The sequence below is a fragment of the Citrus sinensis genome, chromosome 8 (genome assembly GCF_022201045.2).
Source record: "Citrus sinensis cultivar Valencia sweet orange chromosome 8, DVS_A1.0, whole genome shotgun sequence".
Lineage (NCBI taxonomy): Eukaryota > Viridiplantae > Streptophyta > Magnoliopsida > Sapindales > Rutaceae > Citrus > Citrus sinensis.
In genome coordinates this window covers 12,580,818-12,606,825 of record NC_068563.1, presented here as the reverse complement: position 1 = coordinate 12,606,825, position 26,008 = coordinate 12,580,818, and the positions used below count along the sequence as shown (strand labels likewise).

Here is a 26,008-nt window from a genome sequence, read left to right as displayed (position 1 = left end):
GCGAATGATACGGAGTTGCCACTTTATGTGTGATTGAATACTTTGTCAAAAGAGCTTTGAATGCTTTGTTACAAAAGTGGGCACCACCATCACTGATTATCGCTCGAGGGAATCCAAAGCGTGAAACAATGTTGCTTTTCAAAAATCCTATCACCACCTTGTGATCATTGGTTCTGCATGGAATTGTTTCTACCCATTTTGATACGTAGTCAACAGCAACCAATATGTATTGATGGCCAAAAGATGGGGGAAAGGGTCCTATGAAGTCGATACCCCATGCATCAAAAATCTCAACCACTAAAATTGGATTTAGTGGCATCATATTCCTTCGCGTAATGCTTTCCATTCGTTGACACCTATCACATGAAGAACAAAAAGTATAAGCATCTCGAAATATAGTTGGCCAATAGAAACCACATTGTAAAACTTTAGTCGCTGTTCTCTTAGCACTGAAATGGCCTCCACAAGCTTGTTCATGGCAGAATGAAAGAATATTCTGAATTTCATTTTCTAGGACACATCATCTAACAATTTGATCAGCACAATACTTGAACAAATACGGGTCATCCCAAAAGAAATTCTTTATCTCTGCAAAGAATTTAGCCTTGCCTTGCTTGGTCCAATGCTCTGGAAGTTTACCTGTAACAAGATAATTAACTATATCAGCATACCAAGGCAATACTTCCGCACTCATTAATTGTTCATCTGGAAATGACTCATTCAATATTAATGGCTCTGTAATTGTGTCAAAATGGAGACGAGAGAGGTGGTCCGCCACAACATTTTCTGTCCCTTTCTTATCTTTGAATTCCAAGTCAAATTCCTGCAAAAGTAACACCCAACGAATTAGTCTAGCTTTTGCATCTTTCTTTGTGAGAAGATATTTAAGAGCAGCATGATCTGTGAACACAATTATTTTACAACCAATGAGATAAGATCGAAATTTCTCTAATGCAAATACTACTGCTAGCATTTCTTTTTCAGTAGTTGAATAGTTCAACTGTGCATCATTCAATGTCATACTAGCATAGTAAATAACATGGGGAATTCGATCAACTCTTTGTCCTAAAACTGCTCCTACTGCATAATCAGATGCATCACACATTAGCTCAAATGGTAAGCTCGAGTTTGGGGGCTGAATGATGGGTGATGATGTCAACAACTGCTTTAGTTTTTCAAATGCCACAAGACATGAATCAGTAAAGATAAAAGGTACATCCTTAGCAAGTAGATTGCATAAGGGTCTAGAAACTTTGCTAAAATCTTTAATGAAACGTCTATAGAAACCAACATGCCCAAGGAAAGATCTTACTTCTCTGACTGTTTTGGGTGGAGGAAGATTAGAAATGAGATACACCTTGGCTTTGTCCACCTCAATACCTTTGCTTGAAATGATGTGACCGAGAACAATACCTTGTTTTACCATAAAATGGCACTTCTCCCAATTTAAGACTAAGTTTTTCTTGACACATCTCTGCAGAACTAGTGTTAGATGATGTAAACATTGATCAAACGAGTCACCAAAGACAGAAAATCATCCATAAAGACTTCAAGGAATCGTTCAACCATATCAGAAAAAATGCTCAACATGCATCGTTGAAATGTAACAGGTGCATTACATAATCCAAATGGCATTCTCCTATATGCAAATGTGCCAAAAGGGCAAGTGAAAGTAGTTTTCTCCTGATCTTTTAGTGCTATGGGAATCTAATTATATCCTGAGTAGCCATCTAGAAAGCAATAAAATTCATGGCCTGCTAATCTATCAAGCATTTGATCAATAAATGGTAAAGGAAAATGGTCTTTACGTGTGACAGAATTCAACTTCCTATAATCAATGCATACACGCCATCCTGTAGTCACTCTAGTGGGTATCAATTCATTATCGGCATTGGTAACTACAGTGACTCCTGACTTTTTAGGGACAACTTGCACAGGACTGACCCATGAACTATCAAAAATGGGGTAAATGATACCTGCGTCTAATAGCTTAAGGACTTCTGTTCTAACAACTTCTTTCATATTAGGATTTAACCGACGTTGCATCTCCCTAGTAGTTTTAGCATTTTCATTAAGGTGAATGTAATGCATGCTGTCTACTGGGTTTATACCTTTAATGTCTGCTATGGTCCATCCTAATGCTCCTTTGTGCTCTTTTAAAACATCCAACAACTTACCTTTTTGTTCGTCATTTAGGGAGGATGATATGATTACTGGCAGAGTACTTTCTTCTCCCAAAAATGCATATTCCAAAGTGTTGGGCAATGGTTTGAGCTCGAGTTTCGGTGGTGATTCTGATGATGGGATGAGTTTCTTTTCTGATGGTGCTAGTTGTTCAACTCTTGACTTCCATTTATTAGTGTCCATGGATGGTGCTGAGTCAAGTAGGGCGTTGACCTCATCGACTGATCTGTCAATATCAAAATCCAAACCAAAGTGAGTTAAACATGTTTGTAAAGGATCATCACTAAGGTTTGAAAGAAAAGTATTATCAACTAATGCTTCTATTAAATCCACATCAACAATTCCATCATCTGCATTGTGAGGTTGTTTGGCAATGTTGAAGATGTTCAGTTCCATAGTCATGTTGCCGAAGGACAACTGCATATTTCCAGTACTGCATTGAATGTGAGCATCCGCAGTTGCCAAGAAAGGTCGACCTAGAATAATGGGGTTGTGCTTCCTCGAATCCTGTATTGGTTGAGTGTCAATTACAATGAAATCAACAGGAAAATAAAACTTGTCTACCTGGATAAGCACGTCCTCCACAATACCACGAGGTATTTTCGTGGACCGATTTGCAAGCTGTAACACCACTGGAGTTGGGTGTAATTCTCCCAGTCCAAGTTTCACGAATACAGAGTAAGGCAAAAGATTTACACTAGCTCCTAAATCCAACAAAGCATTCTCAATTGTGTGGTTCCCTATACTACATGATATAGTGGGGGAGCCTGGGTCTTTGCATTTTAGAGGAATTTTATGTTGGAGGATAGAACTAACGTTTTCTGTTAAAAATGCCTTCTTTTGAACATGCATATTTCTCTTTTTAGTACAAAGGTCTTTAAGAAACTTGGCATAAGATGGAACTTGCTTTATAGCATCAAGTAAAGGGATGTTAACACTTACATGTTTGAAGATTTCAAGAATCTCACCTGTGGATTTTCCCTTCTTTCCTTTAGCTAACCTTTGAGGAAATGGAGCTTTGGGAACGTATTCTCGTGGGTTGGTTTCTTCTTTCTCCTCCGGTGATGAGTCCTCAACATTCATAGGTACAATTTGATTTTCTTTTGTCACCGGCATCTCCACTTTGTTGTCGACTTCTTTTCCTTTTCGCAAGGTCATTACTGCTTTGACCTCTCCATGTTGCTGTGGTGAACTGGTACTTGCTTCATGCAGTCCTTTAGATTAGGCACTGGTTGACTTGGAAACTTGCCTTTCTCAACAGTCATTGCCAAGGTCTGAACTGAAGAAGCAAGTTGTCCCACCATCTTCTTGAGGCTTGAAACTGATTGGGCTTGTGAGTTGAAGCCCGCTCTCAATTCATTTCGTAGTCCATCAATGGTGCGGTTCTGTTGCTCAATCGTGGAGTGAGTAACATTCCTGAAATTCTGAAATGCATCCTCCCATGGTCTAGGTTGAGAGTGGTTCTGGTTCTGATTGTATGGTCTAAATGGGGGCTGAGAGGCTTGAGGAATTTGAGGAATTGGTTGCATTGGTGGAGCTGGAGTTGTTGGTCCATTCTATTAGAGTCCTTGAGACCATGAAAAATTGGGGTGGTCTCTCCATCTAGGGTTATATGTGTTGGAGTATGGGTTGTAATTTGATGGCTTTCTCATTACACCTATGGCATTGGCTTGATCTGAGTATGAGTCATGGTCATGTAGTTATGTTGATTTAGCAGTCGATAACGATGCTATTTGTCGAGAGAGACCTTCAATTATCGCTTTGACTTCTTTAATTTCTGAACTTGACTCGCCAATGTGAACCTCATTTACTCCCTTAATTCTTCTAGTATTCCTGAGTGATCGACTCCGTTGTTGGGAATTATCCGCTTGTCGCTGGAAGAATTCCCAAATCTCTGATGCACTTTTTGACATTAGCTCTCCTCCACTTGTTGCCATTAGCCATTCTTGCACATTTGGTAGTAATCCCTCCAAAAAGTATTGGCATTGGTGCCATTTCTTGTACCCATGATGTGGACACTTCAAGAGTAGTCCATTGAATTGCTCCCACGTTTCGAAAAACTGCTCGTCATCTCTCTGAGTAAACTCTGAGATTTCCCTGCGAATAGCATTGGTTTTATGCACTGGAAAATATTTATTCAAAAATTTCGTTACCATTTGTTCCCATGATGAAATGCTATTAGCAGGTAAAGTATTTAACCATGAACGAGCTCTATCCTTTAAAGAAAATGGGAATAATTTGAGTTTAACATCATCGTCTGAAAAATTTTCGTATTTAAAAGTTTGACAAATAGCATGAAAATCATTCAGATGATTATATGGATCCTCATTTTCTAGGCCATAAAATGTGGGGAGACAATTTAGCACACTAGGTTTTAGTTCAAAGCTCATAGCAGCTACATTTGGGTATCTTATGCATGATGTGCTTAAATTAGCTAAAGGACTGAAGTAGTCCTTAAATGGCCTCTCCTGTAGTTGCAAATCCATTTTATTTTTAATTTGTTTGTGTGTACGAAGTGTTTTTTCTAGTTCAAGGTCTATAGGTTCAAGATTAGGTAATAATGACCTACGACCATGCATGCAAAACAAATAAAATGAAAATAAAGATGGGAACAAAACAAATAAAAATAAATAAGAGGGAGAAATTACGATACTAACCTTATTGCGCTATTAAAACCTTTCTATAAAAATACACAAAGACAAATACGTGAAATAAATTAACTAAAAATAAATTAATAAGATAAAAATAAAAAATAAAAAATTACAAAGAAAAATAAATTGAAAATTAAATTACAGAATTTTAAAGAAGAGAAAAAGAAAAGAAATACTAACCTTTAAATGTAGATTCACTTTTTTTTTTCTTTTTTTAATAAAAAAATACAAGAAAACAAATAAAAGAAATTATTCACAAAAATTAATTCTATGAATTAAAATTACTTACCTCCCCGGCAACGGCGCCAAAAACTTGTTGTGCAAATTTTAATGTACTCGCAAGTGCACGAGTCTATTGTAATATAGACTAATGGTGACGAGTGTCGATCCCACGAGGAGGTGGATTTTAATTATATGTAGAATTAATTGTGTAAATGGGTGGTTGAAATTGTGGTGGAAGTGATTTAAATTATCCTAAAATTGGAATTGAGATGACGATAATAAATTCTAAAATTGGAATTGCAATGGCGAGAATAAATTGAAGCGAAATCTATTGAAATGACGTACTTGGGTATCTGGATCCGTATCAACATGCATCATGGGCTAAATAATCCGTATTAATGCCAATTAAATCATGAGGGGGGAATCCACACCTCATGAACCACGCTCTAATCAATATGGTGCTAAGGGCTTATCGTGCCAAATAATAATAACCTTGTACTAGAGGGCCGGTGAAACCAAGGCGGTATCTAGACAAGATTATTATTATTTGTCGACGAGAAGTCAAAACATCCACAAAAACTAGAGGGGAAGAGAAAATAAATTTACCAAATTAAGCGCATGACACATGTTGAGACTTCACCTTCAACCCAAGCTTAAAAGAAAATTAGCCACTCATAATTGAACTAGGGGCAAAATGGGAATTTATTAAAATACGAAGAAAATACAAGATGGAGAAGGAATTACAGAAAATGGATCCCAAAAATGGATTCAGAGATATCAAATCAGGGGCGAGAGGCCCCATTTTTATAGATACATGGAGTAAATCATGGCCATCGAATTAAAAACAGTTTGGACGCTCAGGATTGCGCCACGTCATCAGTCAACAGTACGCGGTTTGACCACATGGATGAACAGTAATGCGGTTTGACTCGGATGAACAGTAACATAGTTTGGTTGAAAATAATCCAGTGTGATGCATGTACCGTACGCGAGATTTTTCATCCACTGATATGCTGCCACGTCACCATCAACAGTACATAAGAATTTTAGCCCAACAGGATCGTGACACCTCATCAGTCAATGCCACATCATCGGTCAATGCCACGTCATCGTCCGTCTATGTGAACAGTGTCGTGAACAGTGTCGTGAACAGTATTTTATACAGTACCGTACACGTGAATAGTACCGTACATGTGAACAATGCCATTTTTCCTTTTATGTTCCTCCTAAGGTTTTCGACCGTCCTGAGTTCAAAAGTGATGTCCGTTTTGCCATCTGATTTCTCGTTTATTATGAAATGACTATGATGCCCCTAAAATACATAAAATACTTAATTAAAATAAAACAAACAGAATTAAATCAAAAGAATGTTAAATTCATAAAAGTAGAGGTGTTAATAAGACTTGAAATATAAAATAACGGTTTTCTCCTTTATAAATATGCATTTTCTAACACTCAACAGCAATTTTGGCAGAAGAAATTTGTTCAGCACCTTGGATCTGAACTTGAACTTTTAAGGTTGTGGGCAAATTGGGGTCTTGGAGAGAAAGGTTAAAGTTTGGATAAAAGGTGAGTAAAACACTGCCTGCATGAAGAGTTGTGAGGACAGTGCCAATAACAGCATCTTGGTATTGTTTAAACCGGGTATCAAGCACGGCAAGGCGAGCTGTAACCGGTAATCCTTTTCTGCCATGAAGGGTAAGGATTAGTCTGATGCCTCCAAGATGAAGATGAGTATAACCGTCTCGTTTCCAATTGGAAAGCAATTCTGAGGGGATTTCGAGAGTAACATATTGCTCAGCCGAGGTTGCTTGAAGGGCACATTGATCCAGGCGAGAAGACTGGATATATTCTTTAGAGTGAGGCCTTCTAGTAGAGATGAGAGTACGGATACTACGAGTAAAGGAACTGGGGCGTTTGTACAACTGATAAGGGCTAATGAGAGGGTAGGACGACTCCTTGATTTGGGCGGATTCAGGGATGTAGGAATATTCGACAAGGTTTTCAATTTTATTAGTGGTATGGGAAGTGCAAGAGCTGGGCAAAGAAAGAGGAGAAGAAAGAGTAACAGGAGTGGAAGATGAAGAGGAAGCCATGAATGAGAAGTTCTATCTCTGCGCCTGAAGACTAAAGATCAAAAGAGAAAAAGACTTAAATCATACCATTTTGATCAGGAAAAGAAGAGGTTTTGAAAACAGAAAAGTTTCAAGGACTGGTATGGCTCTGATACCATAAATCATTCCTAGGGCTCCTAGAGTGTTCACTATGTCCGTAAATCTAGTATACATAGAATACACACTCTCATTTTGTTTCATTTGAAACAATTCATATTGTCGAGTGTACCTACTAATTTTAGATTCTTTCACTTGATTCGTGCCTTCATAAACAACTTCAAGTTTGTGCCAAATTTCATTAGCACTTTCACAACTAGATACTCTATGAAACTCTTTCTTATCTAGTGCACAAAATAAGGCATTCATAGCTTTGGAGTTTAGAGAAGCTTTTCTCTTTTCCAATTCATTCCATTCCCTTGAAGGTTTTGGAATATCTTCCCCAACTTCGTTTTTAGTCAAAGGCATAAATGGACCATCACAAACAATTTCCCAAATTTCATAATCTAAAGCTTGTAAATAAATTCTCATCCTAGTTTTCCAATATGGGTAGTCATTACCGTCAAAGAACGGTGGTCTAATTGTGGATTGTCCTTCCCTAAAGGTTGAGTCATTATGAGTTGCCATGGATCTTTTACTCTAGACGGTTAAGTCCTAACAAGAGAACCAAGCTCTAATACCAAATGAAATGCAAGTTATGCAACCCAAGGGGGGGTGAATTGGGATTTTAAAAATTATGCAATACAATTCGCACAACAATTTAATCTATTACCTTAATCAAATCAAACCAATAAATTCAATCAAGCACAATATTAAAAGAGTAAGGGAAGAGAAAACGAACACAAGGATTTTTACGTGGTTCGGCTATCCCCGCCTACATCCACACCTCCAAGCTCACTCGGCTTGAGGATTTCACTATCCAAGCTTCCTAAGGCTTCAAATGTTTACAATTGACTTCCAAGGTGTCAATGAACCTTTACAACAAGAGATTCTATCCCCAATCTCTTCACCCCAAGTGTTTCCCATACTTGTACACTCACAATTTGATGAGAAATGAAATTCACAACAATAAAACTCTCTTTAAGAGTGAATAACAAATTATAGCTCAATGATGATTCAACAAATGATGATTTACGAAATGGAAGCTCAATATATGTTATATGATCTTGTTTTTCCTTGTATTGATGCTTAGAATGAATTTTGAGTTGAGTTTTTATAGTGAAAGCCCAAAAACTAGCCGTTATAGGCAAATTCCCGCGCCCAAGCTGTTAGCCGCTTGATTATCCGGCTAGCCGATCAGGAACAATGATATTACCGTTATTTTTGAATTCTGCTACAGTAACACTATTTATTAAAATTACACTTTGGCCTAAAACTTTCTATAATTATACAATGGCCCAAAATGTTATAAAACTTTGCAAATATAGGTCCAATGTCAGAACTTCCAAAAATAGTTGTCTTTCCCAAACTTTCTGAAATTATGATATGGCCCCAAAATTTTTATTATTTCGCACAAACGTCCTTTTCAACATAATACCCATATTTTTCAAAGTTCTCCAAACCTTTCACTTTAGTCCAAAATATTCATAAATTATAGTATGGCCCAAAACATTTCAAATGTTTGTAAAAACGTCCAACTCCGAAATTTAATATTTATTAAAATCAAAGATTTCAAATCTTAGCATTTAAGTCCAAATTACTTAAATCCAAAAATACTTTACTTTATAAAAATAAAACCTTTTAGTTTATGAAAAGTATTTAATTAAATTAATCTCTTGAGCTTCTCAAATGCTAAATCATGCATCAATTAAATCATACCGGCTTTACAAGAATTTGTCGCAATAATTTGTCTGTTTAGCTCTAAACTTTATTCTTGATTTCGCCGTTGTTCGTTGAGTGTCTTCAATCTTGATTTCACTTGATTCACTTGCATAAATATTATCCTTAAAAAACTAGTGAGAATGTGAAATACAATATTTATTATTTTTACTTAAGACACATGTTTGTTATCATCAAAATTACATTATGTGTAGCCCTTTAGGCTAACAATAACCCCTTATAAACCCAACATCTCTTCAGTGCTTTACCGATGTGAGATTCGCCCAAGGTGTTACAAACACCCCCTTAGAGACTCAACGTTCTTGCTGCGGTTTGCCCCACCATCGTTCAAAAGGACACGCGGAGCCACTCTGATACTATCTGTCATGACCCAACTAAGGCGTGGCAAGATATTGTCCGCTTTGGGCCTTAACAAAGCCCACACGGTTTTATTTCTAAAGCGTTCATACACCCCAAAAGACGTCTTGCTAATTAAGGTGCGGATCACCCCTTATAAACCCATCATCTCTCCAGTGGTTTGCTAATGTGGGATTCGCCTAAGGCGTTAGATACACCCCCTTAGGGACTTAGCATCCTCGCTGAGGTTTGCCCCAGCATTGCTCAAGAGGACAACAGAGCTGCTCTGATACCAACTGTGTTGGCCCAGCCCAAACCTAGTAAGATATTGTCCATTTTATACACGGTTTTGTTTCTAGGGCGTCCATACACCCCAAAACATGTCTTGCCAATGAAGGAGTGGATCACCCTTTATAAACCCAGCATCTCTCTCGAGTTTTGCCAATGTAGGATTTTTCTAGGGTGTTATAGCTAGATTTAGCTAGCCAACCACTATGTTTTTAGACCTCAGGCGGTTAGCCGCAACAAATTAATTGGTTAGCAGCTACTGCTGCTAAAATTTCAGTTTTACCTCTAAACTTTTTAAAGTTATATGTTGACCCAAAACATTTTAAACTTTTGCAAATAGGTCTACTTTCATAACTTCAAACAACACTTTATCGACATCAAAGTTTTCAAGACCTTTCATTTTAGCCCATTATTTCGAAAGACAACCAATTTCATAAAATTACTTGTCTATAATTATAAAACCTTTAGTTAATGAGAAAAGATGACTGATTAAACAAAATCTTGAGCTTTTAAAATGCTAAATCATGCATACATTAAATCATATGGGCTTTAAAAGAATTATAGCAATGGAGATCACTTTAAGCCAGTACTCTTAATATTCGTCCTTGATCGTGCCGTTGTCTATTGCGTGTCTTGTGCTTGGTATTACTTTAATAAATTTTTCCCTTCAAGAACTAGTGAGATTGTGAAATATAAATTTACCATTTTACCCTTAATACGTGGTTTATTATCATCAAAATTATGGTTCATGTATCTCTTTAGGCTAACACATAGGGCTATTGAAATTGAGAATCCAAAGAACGGAGTCGGGTTTAAAGTTAATTGTCAAAGATTAAAACCATAAATGGAATATCAAATGTATGAAGAAGACATCGAAATAAATGGAATATACTCACAGGTACATTTATTATTATTCAAACATTTTAGATTTTGAAGTTGCGATCTTAGCTTTTCGATCTCCATCTTTTTATAACTTGCTATTGGTAATTACCGGATATGCTATGCAATTGAATCTTATCTATGCACTATTAAGATTGTAAACCGTGAAAAATACAAACGTGGCACAAAGATTTATAAATGATTAGAAACTTGGAACAACATTGGATCCAAAATACATTTACTAAAAGTCTTGTTGTCGTTTGAGTGAACACCATATATGATTGAGCTTTAGTCATTAAGGTCCTATTCAATATTATGTTTGGGCAGCAGCAACTTTTAAATTATAACGTAAAATGTTTGACAAATACTTATTGTTGTGGTTTGGAAGCTATTTTTTTTTTTCTATACTTGTATGAGGAAAACTTTATTAGTAAAGTTATTATTTTTTGTTAAAATTATTATTTAAAAGTTATATTTACCATACTCTATCAACTAATTATTATACACAATCAATTTTTATTTCATATTTATATTTTTTTCCTCGTTGATCAGTTGTGTCTCAAAAGACATATATGGCTGCTCATTACCGAACATGGTGTAAGTTCCTTTAAGTATGCTTGTTTTTTAGCTTAAAGTGAAATATCACTAAAAATATCTTAATACAATCAAATTTTTTACTTAATATTTAGGCCCTAATTAGGATTGTGGTAGAAGTTCTATAAATAGTTTATTCATAAGTTTTGATAATATTTAGATCCCGTACATGCTCTACTTTTCAAGCTTGAAGTAACTGTAACAAATACAATTTATCAAACACCAAGCAATTTTTCTAATCAGCAGCTTATTTCATCCATATAATTAAAGCATCTTATTTTATCGGTCACTACAATCCCAAACTAACCCTTAATCTGAATGCATTTAATATTATTTTCATGAAAAACGATAATATCTACTTTATAAAACTTTATCCTTCCCTCCTAAAATTATTTTCAATAATAAATATGTGAAAACAACTTTTCTCCCATGTTACATTCATATGTAAAAAGTATATATAAAATTAAACATATCTTTGATTTATACGTTCACATACATTTAGAGTTCAGATGAAAAAAACAAACCACAGCTTTTGAATCATGATCTTAGTTAATATGATTGTGCAGAACATGAGAGGAATCCCGGAAGGATCCCCACAAAGCAGAACATGCGATCAGCGATGAAATGGCTAGTCCAAGATTGCCAACCTGGAGACTCATTATTTTTTCATTACTCGGGTCATGGATTAAGGCAAAAGGACTATAACCTCGATGAGATTGATGGGTTCGATGAAGCGATTTGTCCTATTGATTTTGAAACGGAGGGCCCTATAATTGATGATGAAATTAACGCCACAATTGTGAGGACGCTGCCCCGTGGTGTGAAACTTCATGCTGTCATTGATACTTGTTTTAGTGGAACTGTACTTGACCTACTCTTTATGTACAGGATAATTAGCAGGTTAATTATACTTCACTTTATGATTAATGTTTTATTAATTTATTATTTTTCTTAGAATTCTAGTAAATCTTTAAATGTATGTGAGCAGGGAAGGACACTACCAACGGGAATATCAGAGATCTCCAGCAGCTGTTCGTAAAAAAGGAACAAGCGGCGGGATAGCCATATCCTTTAGTGCTTGTGATGATCATCAAACCTCAGCAAGTGCTTCGGTGAGCGCCATGAATTTTAAACCCTTCTTTTCCCTTAAATATTTAATTGAGCAATCATAAGGATAGAAATTCTTGTATAAATTATATCTAGAAATGGATGTGGCAATACACTAATAGTTAGTTAAAATATAAAATTTTAATATATATAGTTAATAAAGTGAATTCATGTGAAAATCAATCCAACAGTAATTTGGTAAGGCAGTAATTTGTTTAAGAGTTTGTATTTCTATCAGTTTCATTAACTGAAATAAATGGCTCATTCTCTTTTTTTTTTTTTTAATCAACGATTGCATTTGACAAATTATTCTAGCAGAACAGTTGTTGTTTGCTGATGGTCATTTTCGTATGCAATTTGTCATTTGCCGAATTAGGATCCTTGTAACTTGAGGTCACCTAATTACGTTCTTAAAGTTCTTATGCCACGACTTCAGTAGTATCATTGTGTTGTAGAAATTCATTAGTTGTTATTATATTCTCTAAAAAGGTTCATATTAGACCATCTCTCTTTTCTATCTAATCTCCAAAGTATGTGGCGGGTTTATTACATCCTACCTCCCATTTCAGGTCTAAGGGGAGTCCATTTTATCGGACTCCGATGTAATTTTGACACTTATTCAATTTTGACAAAATTTTCCTTTGATTTGAAAAAAAAAAACATAAATGAAATCATTATTTATGGCAAACAATACAACGAAATAAAAACAATTATTTTTCTTTTCTAATAGATATTAGTACTGGAAATCTTATATTTCAATTTCGAATATCATAACTAACGATAATTGTTAAAAAAAATTAAGTATCCGTGCTTTTTTATTTTTCAATTGTCTCAAACCAGTTCACATTGTATCCCACGTGAGCGAACAAAAACTCTTGGTAGAAAGGAGCATAAATGAAATATCATTAGCAATTTCACGGGGTGGCTGGAATTTACTGTGTACGCAGGCTTTTACAGGCAAAGTGACGGGTGTCATGACTTCGAGCTTCATACAAGCTGTGCAAAACGAACCAGGCTCGACTTATGGCCGCTTGCTTAATGCCATGCACTATATTATTCCATCTTTAGTTCTTTATGATGAAACGGTTAAATTACAGGTATTTATATTCTTAATTAATTATTTCTTGTTTAACGGTTAATCTCTATTTCTTTACATCTTCTTGTTGGTATATTATTATAAATTAGCAAATGATATAAGAATGTCCATTTTATGTGAAAAAATACATCGGCTAGGTTCCTAAAAAATATTGGAAGGATCATAATAATTTTGCTTAAAACCTAGACTCTTAGGCAATGTAGATAGCCTTTGTGACTGAACTTTTCTAGTGCACTACTTAAGCCTACTAATAAGCCTCTTATATACTTATAACAATTATATAATAATAATAATAAATAAATAAATTGAAACAACAAAGATATAACATATTGTTCAACAATATGTAATAAGACAAAACCACTATTTTCGAGGCCTATAAGGATACAATGTCCTTAAAACAAATTTGGCACCGACACAACGGTACTTGAATTATATTAGCGTTTGTCTCCCATGATACATCAGATTCGAATAGCGCTGGTAACATAACCTTACTATTCCAGTGAATATCAAATAAATGTTTGAACTCTATCATACTAAGAGCCTATTTGGTATGGCTTATTTAAGAGCCATAAGTGCTTATTTAATCGTATAAGCACTTTTTAAAATTTTTTATGGTGTTTGGTTTTTTTTTAGTAGAGTTTTTTTAGCTTAAATAAGCTAATTTACCTCTACTAGGAAAAGCCCAAATTTTGAGCTTTTGGGAGTAGAGGTTATAAAGCTTTTCTAAATATATATAATATAAAAAATATCACATAGTTTAATGGTTTAAAAGTGCTTTTTTTATTGACAACCAAACACCCAATGACTTTTTGTCCAAAAGCTCTATTGGTAGCTCTACTGTTATAAGCTCTATTTAATAAGCTGTACCAAACGGAGCCTAAAGCTTAAAGCTAGAGAATATTTGCAAAGAAGAATAAAAAATCACTTGAATTTTCGTGTGTTTTGCAAGTGAACTTGGAAGCCAATAAGTTTCAAGGAAGGGTATTAGTTAGTTAAAATCCAATGAGAGATTTTTTTCTTCATATTTTCAAATCAGTGGCACTATTTGAGATCGAATTTCTAATTCACCCAAGCACTAATTTGAGTATTCTATGGTTCGTTTCAAATAACCCACGGAGGAGATTCTGAATCATATATGCAAGTAAATATTTTCAATATTTTTCTTGCTCAAATTAGCCTCAAAATATCTTCTTTGTGCTATTTTTCTAACACTTCTGACCTCAAAGGGAATGTTTAATTAAGCATTGGGAAAAAAAACACCTACACCTTTAAGATTTGAGTAAATGGTCATGGTGACTCCAAAATATTTAGTAAGGGATAAGAAGACCCTCTTTTTAATTAGAGAAAATATCCACTGTCCACCTGATTTTATCTACTTTTTCAAAAATACACAAATCTTAATTTTTTTGGCTGCGCTCCACCTGAACTTATAATTTTTTTCACATTTCCACCTCCATCTGCAAACCGTCAATAAAACTAACAGAATTTTATTCAAATTACTTTTTAACCCTGAAAATAAAAAATTACATATTTACCCTAAATAAACGCCAAAATATTAGCTTTGTGAGTATTGTAGCCCTAAATAAAGACTGAAAATCTTTAAATCCTTTCAAAAATTTTATTTTTTAAACAAATATTATAAAATCTCGCAATCTTGCAACACAAAAGGACCCCACATTTTCTCGGGAACCAAACAGGAACAGACGGAAGAAAGCGAACCTGCCAGAGAACAACAAGATTGGAAGTCCGCCCGGTGGGCTCTTCGGCCTCGAGCTCAATCGGCGACGGAAGAATCGGACGGGCGGCGTCCGGAAACCTAGCCAAGCTCAGCTTCACACTACTAGCATTACTGTCATCGGCTTCACTAACCGTTGACGTTTTGGCAGTCCCTTTAGAAACAACAGTTTCTTCTACTTTCTTTGGTTGTTGATTAAAGAAGAAAGGGAGATTGAGTTGGAATTTCAGCAATAGCGAGAGTATGCTTTTTTTTTTCTTGTTTTCTGGGACTGGAAGCAATTTCTGTGTTTTCCGCCATGACTACGGTCAATGACTTTCAAAGTAGAAGATTTTGGCTTTGCCTTTTCTTTTTTCTTTCTTTTTTTTTATTTTTTTAAAAGCAAGTTTTAAAGCGGCGGAGAAAGCAGTGTGGACTGTGGCGTCTTCATAATTATTAATTATATAATTTTGTTTACAAAAACAATAAAAATAATTTAATTCTATTTTTGCCTACATTAAATTATATATATATAACCCTTAATAATAAAATTTTTATTTGTATAAAATATTACTTTATTACTGTTATCAGGTGTGGAGGGTGTTTCTTTCATGCATGTGATATGTAAAAACAACAATAAAAATTCGAGAAAAAAAGAGTTTATTATTTATTGGTCTTCAGTCATGCATAAAGAACTAAAATTAATTAATTGATAAAGAAGATTAATCACCAAGTAGTGGGCAGCAGGATTCTGCTCAAAATCTTCAACCTCGAGCTTCATCGGCGGCGGAGCAATCAGCTTAGGATTCGAAAATTTCACCACCTCTCGTTTCTTGCTTGCTTCTGCAGCTTCTCTTTCTTCACCTTCACTTTCACCCTGTCAATTTTTCGGGGCCAAATAATTTTTTTTTTTACTTATTACAGATCTTAAACGACGTCATTTTTTAAGCCCAAGTGAAATTATCATTTTAGCCTTATGACGTCAACAATGTCTTGACGGTTTGCAGACAGAGGTGGAAATGTGAAAAAAATTATAAGTTCAGGTGGAGCGCAGCTAAAAAAATTAAGATTTGTGTATTTTTGAAAAAGTGGACAAAATCAGGTGGACGGTGGATATTTTCCCTTTTAATTATAATACCCTAGATTCTATTAACTCAAAAAAAAAATTGACTTCAATGCTTTATAATAAGTTGAAATAAAATATTAAAAAAATGTGACAATCGATAATTTTAATATTTTAATACTTTACAATCTTATATTATATTAAAATAAATTTTATAATAAATAGAAACATGATATTAAATTTAGTATATAAAATAATTTTATTATTATTAATACATGAGATATATTTTGTTAAATATGAAATCTATTTAACCCAATGATTTATTTAGAAATTTTAAGACAAATATAAAATTTATTATCAAAATAAATATAACAATTTACATTTTAAAAGTTATTTTATATATTAAAAAATATTCTAATAATATTAGTCCATTAGACAAAAATATTCTAATAATACCATTTATTCAAACTATACAAATGGTATTATAGTCAAAAGGAGATTTAAAAATCTAAGGGTCTACATGACTATTTCTTCAAACCTTAGGGATGTAAGTGTCCTTTTACCTTAAGCATTTGAAAGTAAAAATTGAACTGACTATTTCATTGTAATTCATTATCACAAACTATCTATACAAAATTTTGAGTTAAAATAACTCACCCTTAAATAAAAGTATATCACCATTGCAAGAAAGTAAAAGCGGTGTTTTGGTGCTAATTATCATGAAGTTTCTAAACCAAAGTTTCTTTTTCATACATATGCAAGAGTGAGTTTTATAAGAATCCTAGGTTAATTAAAAGTTGAAGTATCTTGGGGTTTTTTTTTTTCAAAATATAACAACTAAACGGATATTTAAGTTAAAATATAAGGACTAAATAAGCATTCATCCATAATTAAAATACAATCAATCCACCTAGAATCTAAAAATTTTAGTGTAATTTTTACTCATTCTATATTTTTTATTTTTTTTTCTCAAGAGGATAAGTCAGAAGCCTTTTATTTTGTCATTGCAGGAGCCTTAACTGTGCTCATCTAAAAAATTCGACATCTACTCAGTAAAATTCTTGCTGTAATATTTTATTTTTCCTAAATATATAATTACAATTATAAACGATGTAATTGCCAATGTTCTATGGATAGAGTGTAATAATAAGAAGTATACTAAATCGTCATATTTTTATCTCAATACATTCACAATCCACTATGTTCATTTTTATGGCCCCACCAATAGGGCACGTGTTTGTACAGCAAGACATGACGCGAGCACCTTTCGGTAGGGCACACGGCACGATACAACATGCAAGTGGGCTGGGTCAGGCTTAAAATTTTAGACACGAGGGTCTGAAAAATACAATACAATTAGATATGGGCTAAAGCACGGCACGTGAAAATGCCCGTGATAAGCACATTTCACTTTCTAATGAAACTAAACTTAAAATTTTATGATTTTACAAATAATTTGAAATTTTAATATTTTAATATATTTTATTGGCGCAAGTTTTTTAAATTCATTTAATTCTTAATTTAAAAAAATACTCTAATTAATTTTAATAATTTATTAAATGAATAATTGATATCATGATTTTAATAAATAAAATTATAAGTATCATGATTTTATAAATATATATTAATGTTATTATGGACTATGATCTATGAGTTTATTTAAGTTCAAATTAACAATTAAGCTAACCCTCAAGAAAATTTTTGTTATTATTGTTGTTGTTATTAAATATTAAAAAAAGAATTCTAATACTGTAAGATACACTCTAGTAATTAATATTACATTCTCTTACTATTATTGGTTAATTATTATTGAATATTGATGTGAGTTTTGAATTTTTAATTCTACTGAATTTGACTAAAGGACGTGAGCCCAATATAGGCTTGAAAAGTACACCAATAACTTAGCATGCCCTCTTAAAAAAAATTTAAAAAAAAAGGCTTATTGTGCTTTTTTTCTTAAGCATGGCATGACATGACTCATGGCACGACACATGTGGACATGGCATTATTAGTTAGAAAAATTAGACACAACACTACATGGCACAAAGCAAATGGTGGACATGGCACGACACGAGTACGAGCATGCATAGGCCTTCCTTTGATAGCCGATTGGACCCGTTGGTCATCTCTAATACAAGGTGGAATCGAGTTGTTGCCTAAAAGTCAAAACTAGGCCCATTGACTAGGGTCTCATGCTAAAGGGCGTATTTGGTTAGTGGAGTCAAGCCATTGTTAAGGTCAATTAATATGTGTCGTAGTGTGGAAAGGCTCTGATCCATCAAAGTGAGACATAAATTGTATTGAAGTAGTATTCTTAACTAAACCCACCTAGAGGACATTACTTCACATGGGAATGCATTGTGATACGAATTAATAGAAAATCAATAATCCTATAAACCGGTAGGTAGTACAATCTCACTGTGGTTAAGGTCTTATTGCAACATAAAATAGTTTTTATCTAATATAAGATATGAGCCCCAAAAGTGAAAATTGTTGTGTAAATTTAATGTATTTGCAAACAAATGATTCTCTTTAGGTTTACACTAGGAATAACAAAGTCTACATGAATTGTCAATGCTAGCGTTGTGCAAATTTTATTGAACTCGCAAGTGTACGAATCTATTGTAGAATAGATTAATGGAGACGAGTGTCGATCCCACGAGGAGGTGGATTTTAATTACGTGTAGAATTAATTTTCTATGTGGGTGGTTGGATTTGTGGTGAAGTGATTTAGACTATCTTAGAATTTAAATTGGAATGGCAGAATTAAATTAAAGTGGAAAATATTATAATTGAAGCGCTTGGGTATCTGGATCCGCATCAACATGCACCATGGGGGGGAGTCCACACCTTATGAACCACACTCTAATCAATATGGTGTTAAAGGCTTATCGTGCCAAATAATAATAACCTTGTACTAGAGAGATGGTGAAACCATGGCGATATTTAGACAAGATTATTATTATTTGTCGACGAAAAGTCAAAACATCCACAAAAATTAGAGGGGAAGAGAAAATAAATTTACCAAATAAAGCCCATGGCACATGTTGAGACTTCACCTTCAACACAAGTTTGAAAGAAAATTAGCTACTCATAATTGAACTAGGGGTAAAATAGGAATTTATTAAAATACATAGAAAGTACAAGATGGAGAAGGAATTACAGAAAATGGAGCTCAAAAATGAATTCAGGGATGCCAAATTAGGGGGGAGAGCCCCCTTTTTATAGATACATTGAGTGAATCATGGCCATCGGATCAAAAACAGTTTGGACGCTCAAGATTGCGCCACGTCATCAGTCAACAGTACGCGGTTTGACCACATGGTTTGAATAGTGACACAGTTTGACCATGCGGTTTGAATAGTGACGCGGTTTGAACAGTGACACTGTTTGGTTGAAAATAATCCTGTGTATATGCATGTACCGTACGCGCGATTTTTGGTCCACTAACATGCTGCCACATCATCGATCAACAGTACATAAGAATTTTAGTCCAATAGGATCGTGACACCTCATCAGTCAATGCCACATCATCAGTCAATGCCATGTCATCGATCCGTCTATGTGAACATTGTCGTGAACAGTAACGTAGACAATACAATACATGTGAATAGTTCCGTACATGTGAACAGTGTCATTTTTCCTTTTATGCTCCTCCTAAGGTTTTCGACTGTCCTGAGTTCAAAACTGACGTCCGTTTTGCCGTCTAAACTCTCGTTCATTGTAAAATGACCATGATGCCCCTAAAATACATAAAATACTTAATTAAAATAAAAAACACATAATTAAATTACAAGAGACTAAAATACATAAAAGTAGAAGTGTTAATAAGATTTGAAATGTAAAATGATGATTTTCTCCTTTCTAAATATACATTTTTTAACACTCAATACTGTTCATATCTTGGCATACTTCTCATGCTCAACAGCTTTTCACTTCAATGAATGCTAAATTTGAGAGAAAATAATAAAGGAGTGATATCACATACTCTCACCAGGATGAAAAAAATATGCCCACAACTTAGAAATAATACGATCTTAAGTCAAACAAAAATACTAATCAACCCAATTTATTTATTAATTATTTTTTTCTTTTTTTCTCCTTTTTTTATGCTATAGTACCAAATCAAGAAGGACTTTTATTAGGACGTAACGTAGGCTAAGGACATGGCTAACAAAGGCGGGGAAATAAGAAAAACAAAGTGTATGTTTGAGAAAAATGTAGAGAGATTTTTTTTTTTATTTGGAAGTTGCAAGGTGGATTTTACCTATTATTGTTATTTTTTTTCTTTTTTTTGAAACAACAATTTTTTGTTGTTTTTTTTTTTTACTTTTGTTTGGCACAACTTCACTGAACAAAATAATTATTTACATTTTTCTCAAACATAAATAGGTGATGGAACTTGTAAGATATCGGGTAATACTCCAAATCGGAGTGGGTCAAGATGAAAAGTTTTTATTTTTAGAGGCTCAAAAGGGTTAATTATGGATATTTCACAAAAGGGATGGCTAGAAAGGCTCAAACGGGTCAAAGATGGTCTTTTCATAGTCTTTTAGGGCTTTAGATAATCTTCCATATCTACTAGTTAGATGGACTTCAAGATGTAGCAACACACATTTTTTTTCTTTTTTTTTTCTTTTTAGAGGGTTGACTCAAAAGAAATCTAGAGATTGTATATAAAATAATAAACTGTTAAGTTGTATAAAGAATCGACAAAATGGGTTACTCTCTAAGAAAAATGACAGGCTAAAAAACTCACTTGGTATTTATTATGACATGTGCATTCCATCAAGTAACTCATATTTATTTCTGACATCAACATATAGAATAGCAAATATAGCATAACATCACTTAATACCAAAAATAATACAAATACTAAAATTTGAAAGTCATCATGTCATCCAATATTAAAAAAAATTCACACAATTTTTTTTAAAAAAAAACCGATAGTCTACCCCCAACCTATTCTAAACATGAATAGAACATATGCATGCAGAAAGGTGAACAATGATGCAGAAAAGCTAATTAGAAAAGTTACACTTAAAATGATAGAAAAAGAAAATAATTTTTTTTTTAACTAAGAAGATGCGTTTCTAGAGGCACTACTCTCTATATTCAGCCATCTTCGACTCAAAAATTTGAAAGTGTATATTTATAAAGGAGAAATTAAAAAGAAGTTAAAAAAAATAATTGTCAAAGCTTAATAAAGAAAAAGAAAATGTTTAGAATTTTTTTTTGGGGTTTTTTTAAAAAAAAAACAAAGAAGATGCGTTTCTAGAGTAACTACACTCCATATTCAGCCATCTTCAACACAAAGAGTTAGACACGGTTAGTCTCTACAACAAAAAATTAGTAAATATAAGAAGCAGTGTCGATGGCTTCGGCCCAAAAATATTTAGGCAAAGTATTTTCATTCAACATGGTCCTAGCCATTTCTTGAATAAACATATTCTTTCTCTTGACAACTTCATTTTGTTATGGAGTCCTAGGTGATGAAAATTGATGCTCAATGCCAAAATCATTACAAAAATTCTAAAATGCATGATTTTCAAATTCTCCACCATGATCACTTCTAATACAATAAATGACATATCATTTTTCATTTTGAACCTTTTTACAGAAAACTCTAAATGTATCAAAGGCATCATCCTTATTAGCTAAGAACAATACCCATGTGTATCTAGAATAATTATCCACAATTACAAATGCATTATATTTACCACTTAAGCTAACATATCTTAAAGGTCCAAATAAATACATGTGAAGAAGTTGAAGTGGTTTTGAAGTAGAAATATGATTTTTTTTTTGAAGAAGTTTGATTTGTTTTCCGAATTGGCAAGCTGCACAAATCATATCTTTTTGAAAACCGATTTTTGGAGGACCTTTAACTAAATCATTCTTCAAAATTTTGGAAATCAAATCCATGCTTGCATGACCTAGTCTTTTATGCCATAACCACCCATCATCATGCAATGCGGAGAAACATTTATCAATAGTAGATGCACAATCTATATCAATGGTATAAATATTAACACATCTATTTCCTACTAACAAAATCTTGCCACCATATGCATTCTCAATAACACATCTAGTTTTACCAAAAACAACTTTATAACACTTATCACATAATTGATTAATGCTAAGTAAATTGGGTTTCAAGTTTTCAACCAAACACACATTTTCAATGAGAGTAGAGGATACATTACCGACATTGTCAATACCAATGATCTTTCCCTTTGAATTATCTCCAAAGGAAACATTTCCATCGTTGTCGGTCTTAGCAAACCTTGAAACCAAGATTAATTCCCTATCATGTGTCTTGAACATCCACTGTCCAAGTACCACTTGTTTTTCCTTTTCTTTGATCCCTGCAGAACAAGTTTATAAGTTTTAGGTACCCAAAACGTTTTGGGTCCTTGAGTGTTAGCAATGGTTCCTTCTGGAACCCAAATACATTTGACACCATAATATGCATTTCTTTTCACCGGACATCTATTTTTCATGAGACCATAGTGATTACAATAATGACAAACAATCTTATGATCACTTGCGGACATAGCTTTACAATAATGACAAACAATCTTTGTTTTAGAAGAAGTTTTGATTTGTTTTCCGAATTGGCAAGCTGCACAAATCATATCTTTTTGAAAACCGATTTTTGGAGGACCTTTAACTAAATCATTCTTCAAAATTTTGGAAATCAAATCCATGCTTGCATGACCTAGTCTTTTATGCCACAACCACCCATCATCATGCAATGCGGAGAAACATTTATCAATAGTAGATGCACAATCTATATCAATGGTATAAATATTAACACATCTATTTCCTACTAACAAAATCTTGCCACCATATGCATTCTCAATAACACATCTAGTTTTACCAAAAACAACTTTATAACACTTATCACACAATTGATTAATGCTAAGTAAATTGGGTTTCAAGTTTTCAACCAAACACACATTTTCAATGAGAGTAGAGGATACATTACCGACATTGTCAATACCAATGATCTTTCCCCTTGAATTATCTCCAAAGGAAACATTTCCATCGTTGTCGATCTTAGCAAACCTTGAAAACAAAGATTAATTCCCTATTACGTGTCTTGAACATCCACTGTCCAAGTACCACTTGTTTTTCCTTTTCTTTGATCCCTGCAGAACAAGTTTATAAGTTTTAGGTACCCAAAACTTTTTGGGTCCTTGAGTGTTAGCAATGGTTCCTTCTGGAACCCAAATACATTTGACACCATAATATGCATTTCTTTTCACCGGACATCTATTTTTCATGAGACCATAGTGATTACAATAATGACAAACAATCTTATCATCACTTGCAGAGATAGCTTTAACAAAATAATTCTTATAATATTTTTGTTTCAAGTTAGGCTTATACGCAAGTCCTCCTTTATTAAACACACATTTTTGAGCGCTCAGTAATTTTTCTAAGTTCATTTGACCACGTGTGAATTTTAACACAATTTCATTGAGTTCATTACTCTTTTTCTTAAGCACTTCATTTTCTTTCATCAATTCATCAACATGTGATTTTTCATGCTCATATGAAATATTTTGTTTACCTTTAAAAGATGAAATTCTATCATGCAACATTTTATTATCTAACTCTAGTTTTTTAATCTTTTCATTTATTGAATCATTGCATTTTTGTAAAAGATGAAATTCTATCATGCAACATTTTATTATCTAACTCTAGTCTTTTACTCTTTTCATTTAATGAATCATTGCATTTTTGTAAAAGATGAAATTCTATCATGCAACATTTTATTATCTAACTCTAGTCTTTTAATCTTTTTATTTAATGAATTATTGCATTTTTGTAAAAGATGAAATTCTATCATGCAACATTTTATTATCTAACTCTAGTCTTTTAATCTTTTCATTTAATGAATCATTGCATTTTTGTAAAACATCCTTTTCAATTGAAGTTTCTAGCATTTTCTTTTTAAAGGATACATTCTTTTTTCCTATTCATATCCAATCATCATGCAATTCTTTAAAAGAATCATGTAACTCATCATATGTTGGAAGATCACTACCTCATCAAGTTCATCAAATGATTCTTCCCCGATTGCCATAAGAGCTAGATTTGTCATCTCTTTTTGCTCTTCTTCATCACTTGTTTCCTCATCGATGTCATCTCATGTGGCTACCATTGCCTTCTTCTTGAGCTTGTTCAGAAGAGAACATTCCAATCGTATGTGCCCGGGCTTCTTGCATTCATAGCAAGTAATTTGCTCATTCTTTTCTTTTTGATTCTTGTAGTTTCTGAACTTTCTCCGCTCACTAGTTTTCTTGTAGAATTTTGTGAATCTCCTAGCCAGCATAACCATCTCCTCATCATCCAGCTCGCTTTCCTCATCACTTTCATGTTTTGAGGCTTTGAGAGCAATGCTTTTCTTCTTCTTCTCGTTGCCTTTTTCGGCTACCAAGTCTTCCTCATAAGAAATAAGAGAGCCAATCAAATCATCAATAGGCAAGGTATTTATATTTTTTGCTTCCTCAATGGCAGTCCTCTTAGGTCTCTATTTATTTGGTAGTGACTTAATAATTTTCTTAACTTTTTCACTATTCGAGAAGGTCTTTCCTAGGGCTCTAAGAGTGTTCACTATGTCTGTAACTCTAGTATACATAGAATATACACTCTCATTTTGTTCCATTTAGAACAATTCATATTGTCGAGTGTATCTACTAATTTCATATTCTTTCACTTAATTTGTACTTTCATAAACAACTTCAAGTTTGTTCCAAATTTCCTGAGCACTCTCACAACTAGACACTCTTATGAAATTCTTTCTTATCAAGAACACAAAACAAAGCATTCATTGTCTTGGAGTTTAAAGATATCTTTTTCTTTTCTAACTCACTCCATTGGGTTGAAGGTTTTGGAATATCATCTCCCACCTCATTTTTAGTCATAAGAATGAATAGACCACCACAAACAACTTCCCAAATTTCATAATCTAAAGCATGTAAATAAATTCTCATTCTAGTATTCCAATATGGGTAGTCATTATAGTTAAAGAATGGTGGTCTAGTTGTGGAGTGTCCTCCACTAAAGGTTGAGTCATTTTGGGTTGCCATGGATCTTTTACTCTAGATGGTTAAGTTCTAATAAGAGAACCAAGCTCTGATACCAAATGAAATGCAAGTTATGCAACCCAAGAGGGGGTGAATTGGGATTTTAAAAAATTTAAGCTAAAAAAACACACAAAAATTTAATCTATTGCCTTAATGAAATAAAAAATAAATAAATTTAATAAAACACAATAACAAAAGAGCAAGGGAAGAGAGAGCAAACAAAATGATTTTTACGTGGTTCTGCAATCCCAGCCTACGCCTCCCAAGGCTTCCAGTTCTTTATAATTGACTTCCAATGTGTCAATTAACTTTTACAATTATGAGATTTTCTCTCAATCTCTTCACCCCAAGTGTTTCTCACACTTATACCCTCACAAATTTGATGAGAAAATAAATATTACAACAAAAACTCTCTTTCAGAGTGGATATGCAAATAATAGCTCATTGAAGGTTTAATCTATAATGATTTTCAAATTGGAAGCTCAAAATATGTTGTTACACTTGTTTATGCTTGCAAAAGTTTCAAAATTGAAGTTGGATTTGAGTTTACATAGATTAAGCCCAAAAACTACCATTGGAGGCAAATTCCAGCAAGTAAATGGCGAGCCGCTTAATTAGGTGACTCACCTCTTCAGTACAGTTAAGTTACCATTATAATTTGAATTTGCTATGGTAACCCTATTTATCAAAATTACACTTTTGCCCAAACCTTTTCATAATTTTACTGCGACCAAAAAAGTCATAAAACTTTACAAACAGATCCAACTCCAGAATTTTTCTAAATAATGCTCACTATTCCCAAAACTTTCTAACATTGTTGTTAACC

General features: G+C 33.6%; 1 protein-coding gene and 1 non-coding gene across 4 annotated transcripts in view; both read left to right on the top strand.

The window, feature by feature from the left end:
- The first annotated feature begins 4,185 nt into the window (after positions 1-4,185).
- Positions 4,186-4,289, top strand: LOC127899572 (small nucleolar RNA R71). The gene has a single exon (XR_008051450.1). It is a non-coding gene; the product is annotated as a small nucleolar RNA R71 (small nucleolar RNA).
- Positions 4,290-10,524: 6,235 nt separating this feature from the next.
- LOC102608172 (metacaspase-1-like) overlaps positions 10,525-26,008 on the top strand; it is a 68,173-nt gene continuing 52,689 nt past the window's right edge. The window contains exons 1-3 of one of the 3 annotated variants that reach the window (XM_052431748.1): positions 10,525-12,004; positions 12,093-12,216; positions 13,159-13,675. In XM_052431748.1, the coding sequence (XP_052287708.1) occupies positions 11,712-12,004; positions 12,093-12,216; positions 13,159-13,350 (609 nt within the window). In that variant the 5' untranslated portion in view covers positions 10,525-11,711 and the 3' untranslated portion in view covers positions 13,351-13,675. The other 2 variants (XM_052431749.1, XR_008050834.1) reach the window with 2 other exon arrangements.